This window comes from Beta vulgaris, chromosome 3, assembly GCF_026745355.1.
Source record: "Beta vulgaris subsp. vulgaris cultivar EL10 chromosome 3, EL10.2, whole genome shotgun sequence".
Classification (NCBI taxonomy): Eukaryota; Viridiplantae; Streptophyta; class Magnoliopsida; order Caryophyllales; family Amaranthaceae; genus Beta; species Beta vulgaris.
Window position 1 is genome coordinate 55,542,488 of NC_079204.1, and position 19,539 is coordinate 55,562,026.

Here is a 19,539-nt window from a genome sequence, read left to right on the forward strand (position 1 = left end):
AAGTTTCTATCAATTTTTATTATGATTATATGAATAAACTATATTATAAGTTTGGAATTTAGACTTCTTCCTAGATAGTACAAAAAATTCATTGATAAATTAGCTGGACTTGGAGTTCACGGCAAGCAAATTAGTCAACGATCTGCCACATACTTTATTTAATACTTCTACTACTAGTACTAGTGTATTTTCACCGGATTATAAAGGACCATGGAGAAGTGATTTTTCTTTCTTTTTATTTACTCGATTTAAATTTTATTCTGGAAAAGAGACTATATTATGATAAAATAGTACTTCTTCAATTCCTTATTACTCCCTTCGTTTCAAAATATAAGGCATTCACGCTTTTTATGAAAATTTGCTTTGACCACAAATATCTCTCATAATATGATAAATAAAAATTATACCGTTGGATTCGTCATGAAAAATACTATAATAACATTAATTTTTTAAATTTTTTATCCACGTAAATTGTGAGTAATTAACCGTCAAAGTTCGACCTCGAATATTGTGCGTGCCTTATATTTTGAAACGAATATTGTGAGTAATGTTCTTATTTGGAATTCTAACACAATTTAGAATTCATGGAATCCTCGATTAATTCAATGCGACTTGTGGTTTTTTATTTATTTTTTCTCCTCCTAGGGTTTCCACGTATACTTCATGCATCTTTTACTAATTATTTCTTATGATCAAAACTTTGCTATATATTTTTTTAATAAGGTAAGGAGAAATCTTGACAATTCAAGTTGGGGGGAATAAAGGGGATCTCAACTTGTCAAGGGTGAGAATCGTGTAGGGTATTGGGTGTGGAGATTGTAATTGCAAGATGAAGAAGGAATGAAGTGGCGAGACGAAGCATGGTCGAAGTCATTGAGCTATATTGCAAGCCGCGGGCTTGATGCTCGTGATTTCCCGCACCCGCAGGTTTGGACGAGCCAAGAGCTCGAAGATCTACCAGCCTAAAGGTTGTGATCCTGCGCCCGTAGGATTCTACGCCCACGTGAGTAGTGGCAAGAGCTGGGGCGTGTTTGTGAGCCCAAGTCGAGGCATTGATCAGTGTTGTGCATTTTACTTCTTCTATTAGGTTTCCTAATATCTCATTATCATATAAATAGGTTTTAGAGTTTATTTCTATTGATTACACTAAGATGATATGAAGAGAGACATTATTCTTAAATCTAGAGAGACTAGAGAACCTAGAGAAAGGTTGGAGAGTCTAGAGAGATTAAAGAATTCTCTTTGTATCGTCATCTCATATTAAAAGTCCTAGTGCAGTGTTCGTGTTTTTCTCCCTATTCAAAGGGTTTCCACGTTAAATCTTTGTGCGTTTCTTTATTCCTCCGTATATTATATTATAGTCAGTTTTTCTCCATACATATTCTTAATAAATCGATCCCAAGACCTCTGGAATCGGGAGGAAAGCTCTAACCACTAGGTTATCTCTCACTCTCTAAAACCTTTCTATATTACACCACATACATATTACATATATAGCTTTCTTATCGTTAACCATCTCGGCCTTTTGACATCATTTTTGATGAAAATTTGGCGTAAATACTCGTGCAAGTTAATTTCATACGATTTTTCTAACCTATACCACAAGGCATATGTTAAGAGTATCAAAAGTATATAAGATATCATTAAATAAAAGGTTCCATTTTAAAATTCAACCAAACTAAAAAAATCATACATAATTATCTCTATCTTAAGTATCTATCTTTATTTATTATCCCCAAATAGAATTTTGTTATATTATATATTTTTTCAAATGAAATCTTAAAATTCTTAACCTATGCTTTGTGGCATAGGTTAGAAAAATCCAATTTCAAAAACAAAAAACATAAAATTAGAAACTATTTTTTCTAATTTCTAAAAACTTATTGTTTTTGTACTTTGAATGTTGCAAAAACTGACTATAATAAACAACTATTTAATATTACACCACAAAAGAATCCAAAATTTAGAATACTATATTACATTAAAAGATACGAATCTGTTAAATCTAGACATAAAATTTATAAACCCAAGTAACTATAACTCTAAAAATTTAAAATTTACAATTTCATTCAATACTTAAATCAATTTCTAAAAAACAAACGTACATCATCATTAGTTAAAAACATAGGAAAATAAAATCACGCAACTTCATAAGGAATCCATTTATATAAGTGTGGAGGCAATCTTGGAATAGGTTGAACTCTTAAAGGTGTATCCATATAAGTCACAAATACCGAATCATTTTCTAACATGTTAATATCCTTAGCCTTAACTCCTTCAGGTAGACACCAATTAAATTGGTGCAAAAGACGACCTAACATAGTTGTTATCAACTTTACACCCACTTGAGCTCCAATACAGACCCGTCTACCGGCTCCAAACGGCAATAACCTAAAATCACTTCCTTTAAAATCGATATCTGACTCTAAGAATCTTTCGGGTCGGAATTGGAGCGGGTTAGGCCAATTATCCGCGTCACGACCTATGGCCCAAGCATTAACATGGATGGTTGTACCCTTGGGGATGTCATACCCACCAATCTTAACATGGGTCCTGGCCTTATGAGGCATCAGTAAAGGGGCTGCAGGGTGTAACCTTAAGGCCTCCTTTACTATAGCTTGCAAGTAAGGAAGGGCAGATATGTCATTTTCAGTCATTACCCTATCAAGCCCAATAACTTGGTCCAACTCTTCTTGGGCCTTCTGTAGAACTCTTGTGTTTCTTAGTAACTCTGCCATGGCCCACTCAACCATAATAGCTGTCGTGTCCGTGCCGGCAATTATCAAGTTCTGCATGCAATTAACCAAAATCAAAGGCAAAAAGTTAATGGACGTTCTGAGGGCACTAGTCCGCTAGATAAGAAATATATTATTCTACTTAATTACTTATATTTATAATATATTAATGTATAATTTCAATGCAGTGCATTTAAATGTTTTGCATTGGAATTAATGTTTTATCCCTTTTCTATTGAAAAACATTAAATACTTTACATTGAAGTTATATATTATTCTATTATTTTGTATAAATATGAGTAATTAACTAGAATAATATATTTCTTATCTATCGTCATGGGGCGTCCGTTAGTAAAATCGTTAAAAAATCAGGTTACTGGTGGATAGCATTAACTAGACTTTGAAACATTAATAATGCATATGATAACAATATGATTCTACAATTTTATAAACTTGAGAATTTACCAAGAGAAGAAACATGGTGGTGCTAGTATTCTTTTAGCAAAACTATATATAATGATAATTTGGTAGGTATGGTACATAAAGTTTAACTATAATTTTCATATTGATATTTTTTTTTTAGTACAATGACTCAATGAGTAATGTATGTCATTGTTACTAAATGACAATGTTGACTAATTATGTATTATAATACTTTATCATATTGACTGGATCACTTGTCGATTTACAAAGAACTTAACTATCAATATATTTAATTATATATTATTAAGAAAAATAACTTTTTGAAAATATACATTAAGGTTAACCCAGCAACAACTTAAACAACTATATTTATCTTTATGAATTAGTTTTAAATTATGGCCAAAATTGATATTCAGATAATGTGAAAAATCATAACTCAATATGATGCATCTATTGAAAAACGGATGAAGTATTAATAGCATGAATCCAATATATATAAAAAATAATATTTAAAATATACGCATTAATCAAATGAATTTGACAAGATTTTACTTGATAATTTAATTATTTAATATGATAAATGTAAAAATACGTCCGAGTTTAATCATTTAAAAAAATGTTGCCACTAAGAAAAACATAATATGCAATCATATATATACCAAGGACTCTTAGGTTTAATGGTATGGCTTTCCTATCTCACATGGGAGACCAAGGTTCAAATTTTGGTGGAAACAAAAATTTCAATATTATTGGGGAGGGGGTTTGGAGCTTTCCTGTGTGAGAATAGCCCAAAGAAAATTCATCTTAACACGAATTTTCGAAAGAGCCGGGGCCCCAAAAAAAATGCAATCATATAGATACAAGATGCAACAAGTTAAGTAAAACATACCCAAAGGAGTCCAACAACAGTCTCATTGCTTAGTTCATAATGGTCCTTGAGACTTAATAGAGCATCAACGAAATGTTCCTTGTCCTCACCACTCTCTAGCCGAGCCTTGGTGTGCTCCTCCATGATTTGCTCCGTGAGCCGGTTGACTCGATCCCGGTGCTTCTTAAACTTGTGATCGCGCGACGGCGAAAGCCACCGTAGCAATGGAATATATTCGTCCATAAAACTCATCCTGACAAGATTCCTTCCACCAGCGACTATAGCCTTGAACTCTTGGCCTAATTCATCCAAGTCACCCTTGGAGTCTACAAACCTCTTCCCAAGTACTATCCTTGTGATTGTGTTGAGAGACACTCCTCCCAAGTACTTCCTTAGCACTATGACGCTCCCCAACTTATCATCTATACATATATAAATATAATTAGCTCTGATGATGTAGACAGAATTTGATTGCGTATAATGCATAACTTTGAATACAACTCAGACACTAAAACTTGGCGAACTAAGATTTGTACATAGCTAGGTCACCAAAGTTCTGATTGTAATATGATAGCTATATATAGAGCTAACTAACTAAACTATGTATAATGTATGGTATGGTAAATCCTTATGAAGTAGCAACCATTGTGATCTTATTTTATTTGATCTTATTGTTTTCTTAATGAGTGAATATAAGTTGAACAGAATATCTGATCTTATCTTATCTTATAAAATTTTAAAAAAGTTAAAATAAATTGAACAGAACGTCTTAGACAAATTGGTTGGTGTGGTACTAGTTGACCTTCCCGATAATTACCAGTCACCTTCCTCAAATATAATATTAGTCATAACGATGTAAGACACCAATTTTAAAAGCCAAAAATTTAGTGTAGACTTTTATCAGCTTAAATCAGATACTTCCTTCATTTCAAATTAGTTGTGGCACTTTCACTTTTCACGTATGTTAATGCAAAATTTTGAGAACATATATCTCTAATGTTTGTATTTGGACAAATTTTAAAGAATACAGATTAAGACGAATCTAACAAGATCCCACGTTATTATATTTTTATTCACGTAAAAATCACAAATGATAGTTAAAGTGAAATTTATAAACAGTGGAAAATGTCAAAGTATCGCATCTAATTTGAAACGGAAGAAGTATAACAAAATTTTGACAATTTCAGTTCAACAAAAATTGGGTGAAGAGCCTACATCATTGACTGTGAGTAGTTGACGATACAATTGACACTCTTTAACAATTAGTTTTGATTCGAAAGAACAATAATAACCAAATTAGAAGAAACATACCACAATTGTTGCTAAAATGTTTATAAATGGAGTCAACCATAGCAGAAACTTCATCTTCTCTAACAGGTCTCAAACCTTCAATTTTTTTAGCACTAAATAACTCCAAAGTGCACATCTTTCTCACTTTAACATAATGAGGCCCATAATCAGCCCATATAAGATCCTGCCCATTTGAGCTGGTATTATTTATTTTCAACCTAAATCTGTCAGCCAACACATGATCATGCTCTTTCAACACTTGTTTGGCTAACTCCGAGTTCGAAACGACGACGTTTAAGTTCGAGCCGAGCCAAATCGAGATAATTGGGCCGTATGTTCGGGCCCAATCATTATAGCTCTTAAATAGGCCTTTTCTTATTCCAAAGAGGTTGCCTATAATGGGCCATGGCTTTGGGCCTGGTGGAAGTTTAAATCTCAACCGTTGGATGAGGTAAAACAATATGATGGAAATGAAAATGGTGATTGACATCATGTAAAAATGGTGAAATGAAAATGGAAATATAACCATTTTGGCAGATGGACTAGCTAAGATAGATAGAACTATAAATATGGTTTGTAATGTAGCGAGGGTTTTTCCCACACCCCCTAGTTATTGTAGAACTCAATATATCGAGGATTGTAATGAATTATTCTACGATGCTTTGTTTACTAAAAAAAGTGGTGATTAATAATATGATGGTCTCCATTAGAGGTTTTTTTGTTGAAGATGAGAGAAAAATATAATTAAGGAAGTATTTAGGTTTTAATGAATGTTTAAGTAGTGGTTGATTTATATTTATAAGTTTCTAACAACTCTCATCAAAGATTAAATAAAGTAGTGTCAAGTCTAGGATGATTATTGCACGAAAAGAATGAGTTATATATACTTGGTCTTAAAAGGATAACAATTATGCACATAAACAAATATAAGTATGCGAATAACAATTATATAGGTTCATTAAGACGAAGATAGACTTTTGAAATAGTACGATAATTTGACATTAGACGAGAATATTTTGACTTGTGAGATCGAAAGATAAACATATATACTACTATAATGCAACTTGTTGTAAGGTGCCAGAATAAAAAGAACTTGATGTAACTTGCAAATAACCAAGTGGGTTATAGATTTTGACCGTGCTATTCACTATTATGTAACGTATTGATGTTTGTATTGGTTAAGAGTTCGGATCCTCCAGAGTTTTAGTGAAACTCTATAAGATAGATTTGCATCTGTATTATATATTATAAAATCAACGGTTCATATTGGTGGGAGGGAAAAATTAAGAGGTGGATTTTGATGAGAAAAAATAGGAGGATTTTGGAAAGAGAATATATGAGCTATTGATTTTTATTCAGTAGTTGATATTGCTCAAACTCTAAAAATTACAAAACAAAAACATATTTAAATCAATGTTTAAAATAATAATTTTTTTTAACAATTATTACTACCGTAAACTGGAACATAAACTAAATTTCGCAGAAAAAAAAATATTTGGACGAGATGAACTTAACGAAACTTTTTTCTTTGAGATGAAACTTAACGAAACTTAATTGAACTAAGTTGAATTAAATTGAACTAAACTTAATACAAACCAACTGAAAAACTGAAAATTAAGTTTAAGAACACGAGTTGTTTACAAACTCTAAAGAGGAACTACTTTATTTCTCATAAGGATATGTGATAGGTGATTGGCTAGGCCCATTCTAAGCCTCACCTGGTATATCCTTGTAAAAGTATTTCTTAAATGCATCCACATGGGCCTCCTGTAAGCATATGGCAACTTGGACCGACCCATCATTCACAGGCCCAGGAAGCATCAAACAATCACCATCAGAATCATGAGTACCTGGGCCCATATATATCTCCTTTCCCCAACCAAAGTCAAGCCCATACATAGGGAGGGTCAACCAACTTATGACCCCAAGATTTGGGTTACCATAAAATGGGCCGTCCATACTCTTACGTGCATGCAAATCTTGAAAAGGGGACAAGTCAGGCAACTTTTTCCAAAAGTCAATGTTTGACCAGATATACTCATTGTTGACTTTTTCAATTGCTTGCCTTATTTTAGCACAAGTATAGTGTAACGGCTTTGTCATGATGTCCCCTGACTTAGAGGAGGCTACAACATCTAGAATAGCATTTCCAAAGTACTTAGGTGGTAGTGGTGGTTGCAAGCGATTACGTACATCGATGGAGAAGCCTAAGCACGTCGGTTGCTCAAGTTGGTGCTCGCGTGCCTTGCATGCACTTCTCCAAATATGAGCTGCTATCACCTCATAGCGGGTGTAAGAGTACATGTTATGATCATCGATCGATCCTTCTTTAACATCCTTTTTTAGTATGTCTACATGCTCTTTTGACAAAGGCAATATGGCCACAATAGTGGCTTTTTTACGCTCCTCCAAATTGTTGTTTGCCCCTATTAGTAACGGTGGAGGCTTGAACTCTATGTGCGTGTCAAATCCAATGCTAGTCTTAGGAAGATCTTGGGATCGAAAGATGTCAGGATTAAAGTAGGGTGCCATCTCGAGTGGTTCACCACGAGCTAGTCTAGCCCACTCGGACATGAAATGGAGGGCACTTTGTCCGTCAGCAACCACATGTGATATGTTTACTCCTAAACAAATGCCACCACATTTGAATTGGGTGAGTTGCCCTAACATCAACGGCAACTCATCTATAGGTTTGTCGTAGTCAACATACGGAAGGAGATTCTCAAATAGATTAGTTTGAGAAGCGAAATCACCAAAATCACTTAGTTCACCACTAGAATTGGCTTCAATGAGCTCCACCCCTTTTGCGTTACACAAGAGCTCAAGTCGACCTTGCCCTATCCATCGAACACGACCAGCTAAAGGATAGAAGTGTACTAACACCCGACTTAATGACTCCTTAAGTGTGTCTACAATAGATTTGGAAGATTTAAGCCACTCTTGCGAAGGCCTGTAAAAGTAAACTGTGGGAACATGAGTGATCACGCCGGTTTGATCCCACTCAGATAATTGAAAAGTACTCGTACATATTCTCTCTTGTGGTTTTACAATGCATGAATGTTTTATGCTTACCTCCATTATATCTATAAAAAAAATGAATAAAAATAGATGAAGATAGAATTACGCGATTAATTTATTATCAAACATACCTATACAGAAAAACAATTTCCCATAAAAAACAAAATATAAATAAAGAAGAATTCACAAAAGACTATTAGAAACTCTAGACCATGAGATATGAGTGATTTAAAAAACTCCTTACCTAATGTTCACCTTCAAAAATTGGTTTTTTGTTTTCCCCTGAGAAATATTTCATGCATCCACTAGTGGTTCCTTGAATTGCCTACACTCTTAGATTAGGCATCAAATGCATGAATAACAACATATCAAAAACGCATAAAATTAATTAACTTTACATTTTTAACCATGCGTTGAATTTAAAATTGCTCTAATTTTAAAGTTTATTTATGACGTTAAGCAGTGCATTTAGACTTGGTTTAGTCAAACTTTATATTGCATGAAGTTACAAATTAATTATGTATTAGCTAGCTTTTATGCTAATTATGTATTAGGTAACTACAAGTTGCATATTCATATTTTTTAACTGCCATTAGATCATTAATAATTGGAGATTGTTATGTAAGGTCGCCATATATAAATTCAACTAATATAACATTACAATACATCAAGGTAAATCAACATAGAGACACAATAAAAATAAAAACATGCATGGTCATTACATACAGATTTAATATACAACAAGATTAATTGTGAGAATGTTTACAAATTAAATTTAATTACCAATATTATATTATAAGTGATTGTTATTTCGATTATTCGAGTATAATTAACATGTATAAGCTACAAGACTTCTTAATATATACTTCCTCCTTTTCTTTTTATTTGCAACGGTTGACTTTTACACTATTAACCAACTCTACTTCGATTATTCGAGTTTATGTTTGATGATTTTTAGGTAAGGAAAAACATATTCACGTGGGGTCTTGCTAGATTCGTCTGAATGTATATTTTCCGAATTTATACTTTTTATAATTTTTATTTATCGGTAATTAAACTTATTAATGGTTGAAATTATGCATTGACAAGCGTATCTATTACGGAATATATTGCAAGTAAAAAGAAACAGAGAAAGTACCTATTACGAAAAAACTTTATCCACGCACCATACTTGGAATTTTGTGAGGTAGTCTTTGCCTAAAAGCATGGCCAACCCCCAACGTCCAAAATAAAACTTAAAAGCAAATGTAAACCAAAAAACAATGTAAAGCTAAACTAGCAATAACTTGTCAAAGTAGAAACTGAAGATCTTTAATAACAAGAAACTTAGGCCCATTAATTTATATAATAACCACTAAACTTTACGTGAAATTCTTCCATTAATTACAACTAAAAATCTTCCCAAACACCTCCAAATTATGACTTAATGTATTATGTATATAAAGCACAATGTCTACCAAAAGAATTGAACATATAACATAAAACTCACAATTAATATTTTGGTGTACAAATTGTGCATATTACATCCCCATAGTACCAATTTTCCAAAATTCGTCTTTAAGTCTCTAAAATCTCCAAAATACTCGTGTACGTGTAATTTAAGTCAGTTAGTAATTATTTGCTCTCTAGAAATGGAGAATGGAAAAAAAAGGATGGCTTTGTTAGTAGGATGCAACTATACAAACACCCAGTATCAATTGCATGGTTGCATCAACGACGTTGTTTCAATGCAAGAGCTGCTAGTTGATCGATTTGGGTTCGAGCCTGAATCAATCGAGCTCCTAATAGACGAAGGTCCGGGTTCTAAATTATTACCAACTGGTGTTAACATTAAAAAGGCACTCAAGAAGATGATTGATGAAGCTGAAGCAGGGGATGTCCTGTTTTTTCATTATAGTGGGCATGGCACACTAGTGCCTTCTAAGCATCACCTTAAACGAGAAGAAGCAATTGTTCCTTGTGATTTCAACCTCATTACTGGTACGTATAAACATAATTTCATGCAAAATTTTACTTTATGTCTTGTTCTTAATTTTCCAATTCTTTGTTTATGTTAATAATGTTACTTTTATAACTTGTAAGGGACGTAAAATATGCAAAACCATTATAGATCTTAGGAAAATTTGTCAAAAAAAATCTTTTAAAGGTTCAATTTTGCGAAAAAAAATCTTAGAGAACATTCTTTGCAAAAAGAAACCACAAACTTAAATTTTCTTGCAAGAAGAAACCTATTCCCATTTTCCGATATGTTTTTTTTCAATTCCACGCTTCTAGCGCTAACCCTTCTATCTTTCTTTAACCCTCTATTTCCATTAACTGCAGCACCATCCTATGTATCTCAAAAACCACACTAGAAAAAAGAGAATATGTTTCATCTTGCAAAAAAAGTTAAGTTTGTGGTTTTTCCACAAAGAATGCTTTAAGAGGTTTTTTCTCGCAAAATTGAACTTTCAAAAGGTTTTTTTTGACAAATTTTCCTTGATCTTATTACCTTTTAACTAAATATAATTGAAAGTATTTCTATAGCTAATTACCCAACTACTCCTAATTTTGGGAATTTTATATGAATTGTTGTTGGTAACATAGCAGGATGATTATATATAAAAAATATATTTTATAACAGGAGTAGAAGAGGGAGAGGTGCTTTATAGATTTTAACCTAATTAATTTTCTTCTTTTTGTCATACAATTTTGTACAAACTTTTCATTTGATGCTCCCAACAACTATAATCCTATAGTGCCTTTTCTTCATCTTAAACTATATTTCACGAATACCAAAATGTCTTAATCTAATGATTAAGATTGAAGTGTTGTGAACAATAGATCACAAGTTCAGATCTTCCTTCTCTTTCTTTCTTCTTTGTAGACAAATATTTAGCCATATTTTCAAGACAATTCAACTTGCATCACATTGATGAATTAATATTTTTTTATTTTTTTGCTTTTCCTTTGTCTATTTTGTAGATGTGGACTTCAGACAACTAGTGAATGGGCTACCAAAAGGAGCAAGCTTTACAATCCTATCAGACTCATGCCATAGTGGAGGCCTCATTGATAAGGAGAAAGAGCAAATTGGGCCCAATACTTTACCTCCAACAGCCCAATATAACAAAAACTTGGGCCTTAAAAACCCAAACTCCAAAAAAGTCTCAGTTGAGTCTATTATGGACCACTTATCCTCACTTACAAACTTGGTTCAGTCTGAAATTGGGGCCCATTTAATCACACTCTTCGGTGATGACGCAAGTCTAAAGTTTCGTTTTCCCGAATTGGACCTAGATCAGTTTTTTGGGCCTCATAGGCCGGATTCTGGCATTTTGTTGAGTGGATGCCAGTCCAACGAGACGTCCGCTGACATATCTGGTGTTGGGCCCAATGGTCAGGCCCATGGGGCCTTCAGCTATGCAGTCCAGTCTGTGTTAAAAGCCCAACATGGGTCACTTAGTAATAAGGAGGTAGTGGTGATGGCTAGAGAGATACTTGAGAAAGAAAGGATTGAGGGACAACATCCTTGCTTGTATTGTAGTGATGAGAATGCTAATTCATCCTTCTTGATGTGGGACATAGAAAGTAACAAGTGATTAGTTGATCAAATTGTAGTATATTGTTGTATCTTGTTGATTAATAAAATCCTATTATAGATAATATATTCTTTGATTCAGGTAACTTGTGCTTATCTCAAAATTAATTTTAACGATAACTTAAATAAAATTATAACTAATTATTCGGAATCTAGTTCTCTTGGAAATAAATTATTTATTAGGTAGTTTCAAATAAAAGGTTCTCCTATGAATTTTGAAATGAGCCATTAGACATGCTTCAAAAACCAGCAATAAAAAGAAATGAGCAATTATACTTTTAAATAAAACACTAATCAAATTTAAAGCCCTTATATAAAGTTCTAATATATTTTTCTAATCGAAAACACTATAACCCAAAATATTGTCCTAATAAATTGAAAATCAAAACCCTCAAATCTTAATAGGTTTTGAATTTCGTTGCTTGGATGTTCAAGGTAAATATGTATTTGATAATCTCTTTAATATGTTCATTCGTGAAAATTTAGATAAATCTAAAAATAAAGTCTTAAGAATCGTTGCCCATATAACTACCCGTTCATAGCTTTATCTAATATAATTTGTACAATTTAGAAAACCTAGCCGCTATCCTCTTTTCTCCTCTTTTTGTGTCCTATTTTCACAAAAAACCCTCTAGAGGGGTTGCTGTGAAGGCATGAATATTTTCTTCCATGGTAAGCCTCTCTTTGTCTCCTTTTTGCAGTTTCTAGTTTATTTTCTTACTTTTTCCCCTTTTTCGCTGCATTCCGTAAGTTTCATCTATGTGATGACTTTAGACCCCTTTATGACTTTTGTAGTCATTCCTTTCACGGTGGGTGTATTAGTTTGGTTTCTTCATATGTCAGTGGGTTTCGGACCCCAAATTCAGCTGAAGGTTGTTTTGTTGATAAAATTTCGTGCGCGATTGCAACAATTGTCAGTATTTCGCGTATAATCGGTTGAATTAACTCTAATTAAACACCTAATCTACATCAGATCATTAAACCCCCTCGTAAAAGGTTACATCAAACAAACATGTGAAAAAGGATATATAGAAAGGTTGATTAGCTCAACAATCCTGACTTCGCCATATTAGAATTATTTTTTTTTTCAATATTAATCTGTAATTTTAGTTTCTAACTTATATCATAGATGTCGTATTACTTTTCAAGTCAAAAAAATTTTTTTTAACAAATTTCATCTAGAGTAACTAGTAAGTTCCCAATATAATCTTGATTCACCTTTTTCACCCTTTTATTTCCATTACATTTTCATATCATAAACATTTTGTGCATTGCACTAGATCAAACACTTGATAAAATTCCACTCTCTCTTATTTTCCTCTAAACCTCCACCACCGCCACCCCACTACCACCACAACAAACGTACTCGTCTACTGCTCACCGCCGTAATTTCACTCTCTCTCCTCAAACTCTATATCACGGTATTTCCTGAACTTGCTGTACATGTTGGATTATTATTTGTTCATTAAAATCTTAATGTCATTTATCTTAATTGCAATTGTTTCTGTTGAAATTATTCTATTACAAAGTATAATCTTCAAAATGCAATTAATTATTAATGGTTCTTGTTGTGATATTTTTATGGGCTGTATATTACATAACTTCTTTTAATCTAATTGAGTGATAAATTTTGCTCTGATATTTGTTGTGGGTTCGTTTTTCTGTATACGTAAATCTTCAAGAATTAAAATTTTTACCCACCATCCAAAAGTTTGTGAATAATTATTATATCAAATGAGACTTTTGGGGGGAGAATATGGTTTGTGTTAATTTCTTCTTACTTTGACAAAAAGTTTGTGTTTGTATATGTATTGATGAAGAATTAAAGTTTGTGTTTCTATATGTTTTGATGAAGAATTAAAGTTTGTGTTTGTATATGTATTGATGAAGAATTTAACAACTTTGTAGCAGAGTTAGGGTTGAGAAGTAAGTGATGTTAGTGAGGTGGCCGAGACTTCTTAATCCGACTCAGCTCGGGCAGATTATAAGACAACAGAAAAACCCATTTACTGCTTTGAAAATATTTAATGAAGCCAAATCGAAATATCCGAATTATCGCCACAATGGTGTTGTCTATGCCACCATGATTAACATACTAGGGAGCGCAAGTCGTTTTGATGAGATGAAGCAAGTTATTGAACAGATGAAAGATGACTCGTGTGAGTGTAAAGATGGAGTGTTTGCAGGTATATTTAAGACCTATGCAAAAGCCGGGTTGCTTGATGATGCTGTCTCTTTGTTCAGAGCCCTTCCTGAATTCAATTGTGTGAGTAGGACTGCGTCTTTTAATACCCTTTTACAGGTAATGGTAAGAGAGTCGAGACTTGAAGATTTTTATCGGCTATTTAAGGAAAATTCTTGTGGGTGGGCGGTGAAGTCTAAGATTGGTTCGCTCAACTTGCTAATGGATGCTCTATGTCAGATAAAACGCTCTGACTTAGCATTACAGGTTTTCCAGGAGATGAACTATCATTGCTGCTATCCTAACAGAGAAAGTTATAGGATTCTAATGAAAGGCCTTTGTCAAGATGGAAGGCTAAATGAGGCTACTCATTTGCTGTATTCTATGTTGTGGAGGATTTCTCAGAAAGGGTGTGGGGAAGATATTGTAATATATAGAATTCTGTTAGATAGTTTATGCGATAACAAACAGATTAATGAGGCTCTCGAAATTCTTAGGAAAGTTTTGAGGAAGGGCCTCAAGGCTCCCAAGAGTCGGAGCAAGCTCACGGATCTTAGCCAAGTTCGTGATACAGAAGATGTAGAACTAGCTAAACTTTTGATCAATGAAGCTCTGATAAAAGGTGCCGTACCCAGTTCTGCTAGCTACACTGCTATGCTTACCGATCTCTTCTCAGAAGGTAAAATTTGTGAGGCAAATAAAGTGCTTGAAAAAATGCGCGAAAAGGGTTTCCAGCCATCACTGAAGATATATGTGTCAAAGGTATCAGCATTGTGCACCGCTGGTAAGGTCGATGAAGCAGGAAAGGTAATAGAAGAGGAAATGTTGAAGAAAGATTGTGTGCCGAATTCTCAGGTCTACAAGATCGTTATAAAAGGGTTTTGTGATGAGGGTGAGTTGGATTTGGCAATTAAGTTTCTTGAAAAGATGGATAGGCAAAAAGGTTGCTCACCGGACAAGGAGACTTACAGTGTTATCATTGATAGACTGTGTCGAGATGGAAAGTTTGTTGAAGCCAGTAAGATTATGGAACAGATGTTGAGCAAATCCTTTTGGCCTGAATCATACACTTTTAATGTTGTTATTAGAGGTCTTTGCTCAAAAGACAGAGTATATGAGGCTGTAATGTGGTTGGAAGAGATGATTAGTCAAGGTAAGGTGCCAGAGTCTTGTATATGGAGAGTATTAGTAGCTTCAGCTAGTTATAACGTGCAAGAGATTCGTGATTGTACTGAATTACTGGATTATCTAAGAACTTAATTTCATCCCATATGATAAGATTAAGTTATGTAGGTAATGCTTGTTTATGCCAAATTCTGATCAGGCAGAACTTAGCTGAGGGTCTACAGCTAATGGAGATGCAGCTACAAACAACAAAAGATGCTAGCTACGGAATTAAAAGAGAATGCAAAGAAGAGGCAAAGACACCAAGAAATGGTGACGCGGAAACCCCAGGAAGAGGGTAAAAACCGCGGGTGGAATTGAGTCCACCAATCCACTATTTGAGAAGATTACAACTTATAGCTAGCAGCTAGCAGCTTAGAGCTTGTACTAAATACACTTAAGAATATTGTAAATGTAGAAGAGAGAAAGAATGTAAGTAAGAGCAATGTAAAGACTTATCTTTTACAGAGTGTTATTCCCTTCTATTTATACTAATACAATTGTATAACGTTACTCCTTATTTGAACGTTGCATAACTAACTTCCCTATGAAGGTGCCACAACTCCTAGAATCAAGGGAGATCTCTTCTTCTGCTGGCTAACCACTTCCTCCTATTTCTTTGGCTTAACGTCGCTTATTTTGACTTGGTCTTGATCAGCATCCAATGTTCTCTCAACCGAATTTATTCAGCTCCCTTCGTCTCTGCTTGCTGTAGCTGCTACCTGATAATCTCTAGCTGGGACAGATGCATAACCTGCAGGTACAGCTTAGGAAATTTTTAGGACATAACAATGCTTTATATATTTGCCCAATGTTACATGCTTCCAATATATATTCGTGCCGAATCATTCTACTTACATTCGGTCAATAGAATTGAATTTGTTTTCTAGAAAAATACTCAGGCTATGTTCTTTTGGACTGAATTAATGAAAATTCAGTTAAGTTCAGACAAGTTCAGTTCAGTTCAGTTCAGTTTGTTTCCTCTCACAGTTTTCATTCACTTCACTTCAGTTCAGACAAATGAGTTCAGTTCAGACAAATTTAGTTTAGCTCACTCCAAAAGAATATAGCCTTTGTCCCATTCAAAATATTCCTGAAGTTTTTGCTGCAATGTCCTGTGTAAAATCTGTCAGAAAACTGTTGATGCTGATAGTTTTCTCATCAGTGTGTATTATATATCAGATATTACTTAAGACACTGTTTTTCTCTCAGTCAATTTTTGAAATTAATTTTTATATCAGAATTGCCAATGTCTTGAGGCATTTATATTCTGAGAACTTTCCTTTATTACTATTGAATTTGATGATAAATTACTATATCAAGAGCATTTGCTACTACAGATGGTCCAAGCATATATAAGAGCCTTTTGTTCATTGAAGTTATGCAGGATTGCAGGTGGAAAATGTCAGGGTTGAAGGAATCATTGATCATTGCCACAGGTGAAATCTTCATCACAAGATCAAGAATAACATAAAAGTTTTCGAATTACATGAAAAAGGAAATGAACACTACTGGTCTAAATTTATGTAATGGTAAAAGGGTAGTAACCAATTATCATTTAAAGAACCTCGTTCTCCTCCAAATTGCTCCAAGATGTGGAGAAAGGGAAGAAGAGGATGGCTGTATGAGTAGGATGCAACAACCATAACACCAAAAATGAACACAAGGGTTGTTGTACCAACGTTGTCAAGTCCATGAAGGAGATGCCGGTCAACACAGTTTGGATTCCTGAACGATCACGCATCAAGGTCTTTCATGGATGTGCTCGGGTCTGATCATCTGCATATGTTTATTATCGATGCATCGGGGGAGGTGGTACAGGATAAGCGACAGGAACTGCGTAATGAGGAGGATGGTGATGGGGAAGATGATGAGGGTGACCAGGAGGAGGAAGCATAACAGGAGTCCCAACAGCAGACGCCATATGATGAGCTGTAGGTGGCATTGGTGCTGCACTTACTGGGTGTCCCATCTGTGTGCCGTACATTCCCATACCTGCAGCTGCCATATTTACATTCGGCGGAGCCCTATGCTTATTTGATGCTGCCGCTGCTGTTCCGACTGCTGGAGTAGCAGGATTACTATTTTGTTGCCCTGTAATTGGTGCTTGATTTGGTGATAGTCCTCCTCCATTTACACTTGTAATGTCATGAATGCTAGATCTTCTTCTATCCCTATTCATCGAGTTCAGCCTTATAAAATATTTCTGGGCATGACTAGCTACTTGTGTTGGTGTTCTTGTTATCACAAAGTTTCTAGATATGCTCCTCCAATCGCCTTTCCCGAATTTATCCAGTCCCAGCAAAAATAACCTGAAAAAAACAGGAATTTTTTTGATTAGTTTTTATATTTGAATATGATTTGGACATTAAAATTTGAATATGAAATTTCAAAAAATGTGTTTTTGACTAAAGTCTACTCTTAAGTCTTAATTAGACGGAAAATCACCATATAAATAAAAAGTTAGAGCTCATACTGACACAAACCCAACCTGAAGTTACTACGATTAAGTCCGTTTTTCAAATCTTGCAATTAGATTTAGTTAATTTCTGAGCAAATTTCTCAAATTGAGCTTCATTTTAGTAAATTTTCTCATACATTTTCCTGCACATATACTCACTCCCCTCACCACTGCAGCCCCACTGTGTCACTACTTCAGTCTGCAACCAAGTGCCCACCACACGCCTCAATCAACTTAAGAATACCCACTGCCTAAATTTACAAGCTAAAGCAAAATTAGCCCAAAAACTACAAAGAACTGAAGAAACATCCACTGCTTCATAGCTCAAGCAAAAGAAAACACTGTGTAGTTAATAAATTGACTGTATGTATACCTGTGCTCTTCTTCAGTCCAAGGGATGCCTTTCTTTCGCTCTTGGTCTAACTTTGAGCTAGCTTTTGTGCTACTCCCAATTGCGGACGGACCGAAAGCTGAATACCCATTACCTTGATTAGAGTTTCCTCTTTGGTCCTTAGAAAAAGGAGGGTGATGATCATCTTTAGTAGAAGTTGATAATAATGTAGTATTAGTATTAGTATTAGTAGTAGTAGTTTCTTCACTTATATATTTAGGAAGTGGTACTTTCCCTGCTTCAATTGCACTCACATCTTCAATAAGATATTCAAAATGTTGCTTTATTTCTTCAATACTTTTTGTAGGAACCAAAGAAACTATCTTATCCCAATCCTCGTTGTTCGATTTCTCAATCGAATGTATTGCAATCGCGTTCTCAAAGGCTTTCTCTTCCTCCCTCGTCCACAATGCTAGATTAGGCATCGTTGTTTGTTGCAGCCTTCTTTTTAATTGTGTAGGCGTAACAGGTTTCGAGTGAGGGAATTATGAGAATGAGGGCAATTATAATGGAAGAAAAGGCAGGGGAATGGTGCATACATATGGTAGTAAGACTAGTAGTAGTGGTAGTTGGAATGAAATCATGCTAACAAAAAAACAGGATAAGAAAGTGAGGTGGGTATCAAACTATATCAAGAAGATGGGGGGACCTTTTCAATAAGAGAGGGAAGAGTTGAAAAGCATATGGTGCTGATTTTGTAAGGTTGTTAACAATTATAACATATGTAAACAAAAAAGTGATGTGCACTGTTATATTGCAGTGATTGGTTAGAAAAAGTTTTTCAGTCACAAAAATGATGGGAATGGTGGGGAGGTGGGGACTATACTCTCATGGAAATTGACCCAGAGAATCTAAGGACAGTCATATTGGCTCATCACATTGAAATTTAGCCACAATAGTTCAAGTCATTTTCCCTCCCACTACACCACTTCACTGTTGTTACTGTAGTAACTAGTAAGTTGGAGTGGTAAGTTGGTAACTAGTAATGCCAGTACTACATAATTTTAGAGCTGGTTAGAAATGGTACGGCTCAGATGATCGACCTCTATATTGCTCAGACTCGGGTACCCATGTCCGACACGGGTACGTGTTTAAGTGTCCGACTCGACTATTTTTGGGAATTTTGTCTATCTTTTAGCCCAAAACAAGGTGTCCAAGTGTCCCACCCATGCCCGAGTGTCGAGGATCACGGGTACTTGAGGTGAAATGAAAAGTTCGAGCAACATAGGATAGGTTGTTCGGGGAGAATACGGCCTAAAAAACCCGAATATTGAGCTTTTTTTCTTTTTTGGCATAAAGTTTGGTATGATGATGTATCTTGGAACTAAATGCTCTTCTTTTGGACCAAAATCAGGATACTAGTTAACTTATGTAAACATTTTTTGAAATTTTTTAAAGGTGAAAAGAACAGTAAAGAAGGTGAAAAA

At 34.5% G+C, this 19,539-nt stretch overlaps 5 protein-coding genes across 6 annotated transcripts; 2 read left to right on the forward strand and 3 right to left on the reverse strand.

Annotated features, from left to right (window-relative positions):
* Positions 1-1,955: 1,955 nt before the first annotated feature.
* LOC104889649 (cytochrome P450 98A2-like) lies at positions 1,956-6,078 on the reverse strand. The gene is made up of 3 exons (XM_019248280.3): positions 5,338-6,078; positions 4,048-4,448; positions 1,956-2,789 (listed from the first exon to the last, which is right to left on the reverse strand). Exons 1-3 carry the CDS (start codon positions 5,843-5,845, stop codon positions 2,139-2,141), a joined length of 1,560 nt encoding a protein of 519 aa, XP_019103825.2. The 5' UTR covers positions 5,846-6,078; the 3' UTR covers positions 1,956-2,138.
* A 945-nt stretch (positions 6,079-7,023) lies between these two features.
* Positions 7,024-8,574, reverse strand: LOC104889752 (spermidine hydroxycinnamoyl transferase). The gene has a single exon (XM_010675049.3). The coding sequence runs from the start codon at positions 8,392-8,394 to the stop codon at positions 7,024-7,026; it is 1,371 nt and encodes a 456-aa protein (XP_010673351.2). The 5' UTR covers positions 8,395-8,574.
* Positions 8,575-9,776: 1,202 nt separating this feature from the next.
* Positions 9,777-11,995, forward strand: LOC104889650 (metacaspase-9). The gene is made up of 2 exons (XM_010674919.3): positions 9,777-10,314; positions 11,299-11,995. Exons 1-2 carry the CDS (start codon positions 9,966-9,968, stop codon positions 11,913-11,915), a joined length of 966 nt encoding a protein of 321 aa, XP_010673221.2. The 5' UTR covers positions 9,777-9,965; the 3' UTR covers positions 11,916-11,995.
* Positions 11,996-13,166: 1,171 nt separating this feature from the next.
* On the forward strand, positions 13,167-15,398 carry LOC104889651 (pentatricopeptide repeat-containing protein At1g05600). Of its 2 annotated transcripts, none has more exons than XM_010674921.4 (2): positions 13,167-13,335; positions 13,823-15,398. In XM_010674921.4, exon 2 carries the CDS (start codon positions 13,848-13,850, stop codon positions 15,354-15,356), a length of 1,509 nt encoding a protein of 502 aa, XP_010673223.1. In that variant the 5' UTR covers positions 13,167-13,335; positions 13,823-13,847; the 3' UTR covers positions 15,357-15,398. The 2 variants fall into 2 exon arrangements, with proteins under 2 accessions (XP_010673223.1, XP_010673222.1); XM_010674920.4 differs by having other exon boundaries at positions 13,826-15,398.
* A 1,273-nt stretch (positions 15,399-16,671) lies between these two features.
* Positions 16,672-18,780, reverse strand: LOC104889653 (transcription factor MYBS1). Its single transcript, XM_010674922.4, has 2 exons — positions 18,095-18,780; positions 16,672-17,572 (listed from the first exon to the last, which is right to left on the reverse strand). Exons 1-2 carry the CDS (start codon positions 18,535-18,537, stop codon positions 17,053-17,055), a joined length of 963 nt encoding a protein of 320 aa, XP_010673224.1. The 5' UTR covers positions 18,538-18,780; the 3' UTR covers positions 16,672-17,052.
* Positions 18,781-19,539: the final 759 nt, after the last annotated feature.

Bases quoted from the DNA above. Each gene is read 5' to 3' on its own strand.
- LOC104889651 (XM_010674921.4), top strand. From the start codon at position 13,848: ATGTTAGTGAGGTGGCCGAGACTTCTTAATCCGACTCAGCTCGGGCAG.
- LOC104889649 (XM_019248280.3), bottom strand. From the start codon at position 5,845: ATGGTTATATTTCCATTTTCATTTCACCATTTTTACATGATGTCAATC. The intron at 4,449-5,337 runs GTATGTTTCTTC...ATATATGTATAG, and splicing joins ACATTTTAGCAACAATTGTG to ATGATAAGTTGGGGAGCGTC. The intron at 2,790-4,047 runs GTATGTTTTACT...AATTGCATGCAG, and splicing joins CTGTTGTTGGACTCCTTTGG to AACTTGATAATTGCCGGCAC.
- LOC104889650 (XM_010674919.3), top strand. From the start codon at position 9,966: ATGGAGAATGGAAAAAAAAGGATGGCTTTGTTAGTAGGATGCAACTAT. The intron at 10,315-11,298 runs GTACGTATAAAC...TCTATTTTGTAG, and splicing joins TGATTTCAACCTCATTACTG to ATGTGGACTTCAGACAACTA.
- LOC104889653 (XM_010674922.4), bottom strand. From the start codon at position 18,537: ATGCCTAATCTAGCATTGTGGACGAGGGAGGAAGAGAAAGCCTTTGAG. The intron at 17,573-18,094 runs GTATACATACAG...TGTTTTTTTCAG, and splicing joins TGGACTGAAGAAGAGCACAG to GTTATTTTTGCTGGGACTGG.
- LOC104889752 (XM_010675049.3), bottom strand. From the start codon at position 8,394: ATGGAGGTAAGCATAAAACATTCATGCATTGTAAAACCACAAGAGAGA.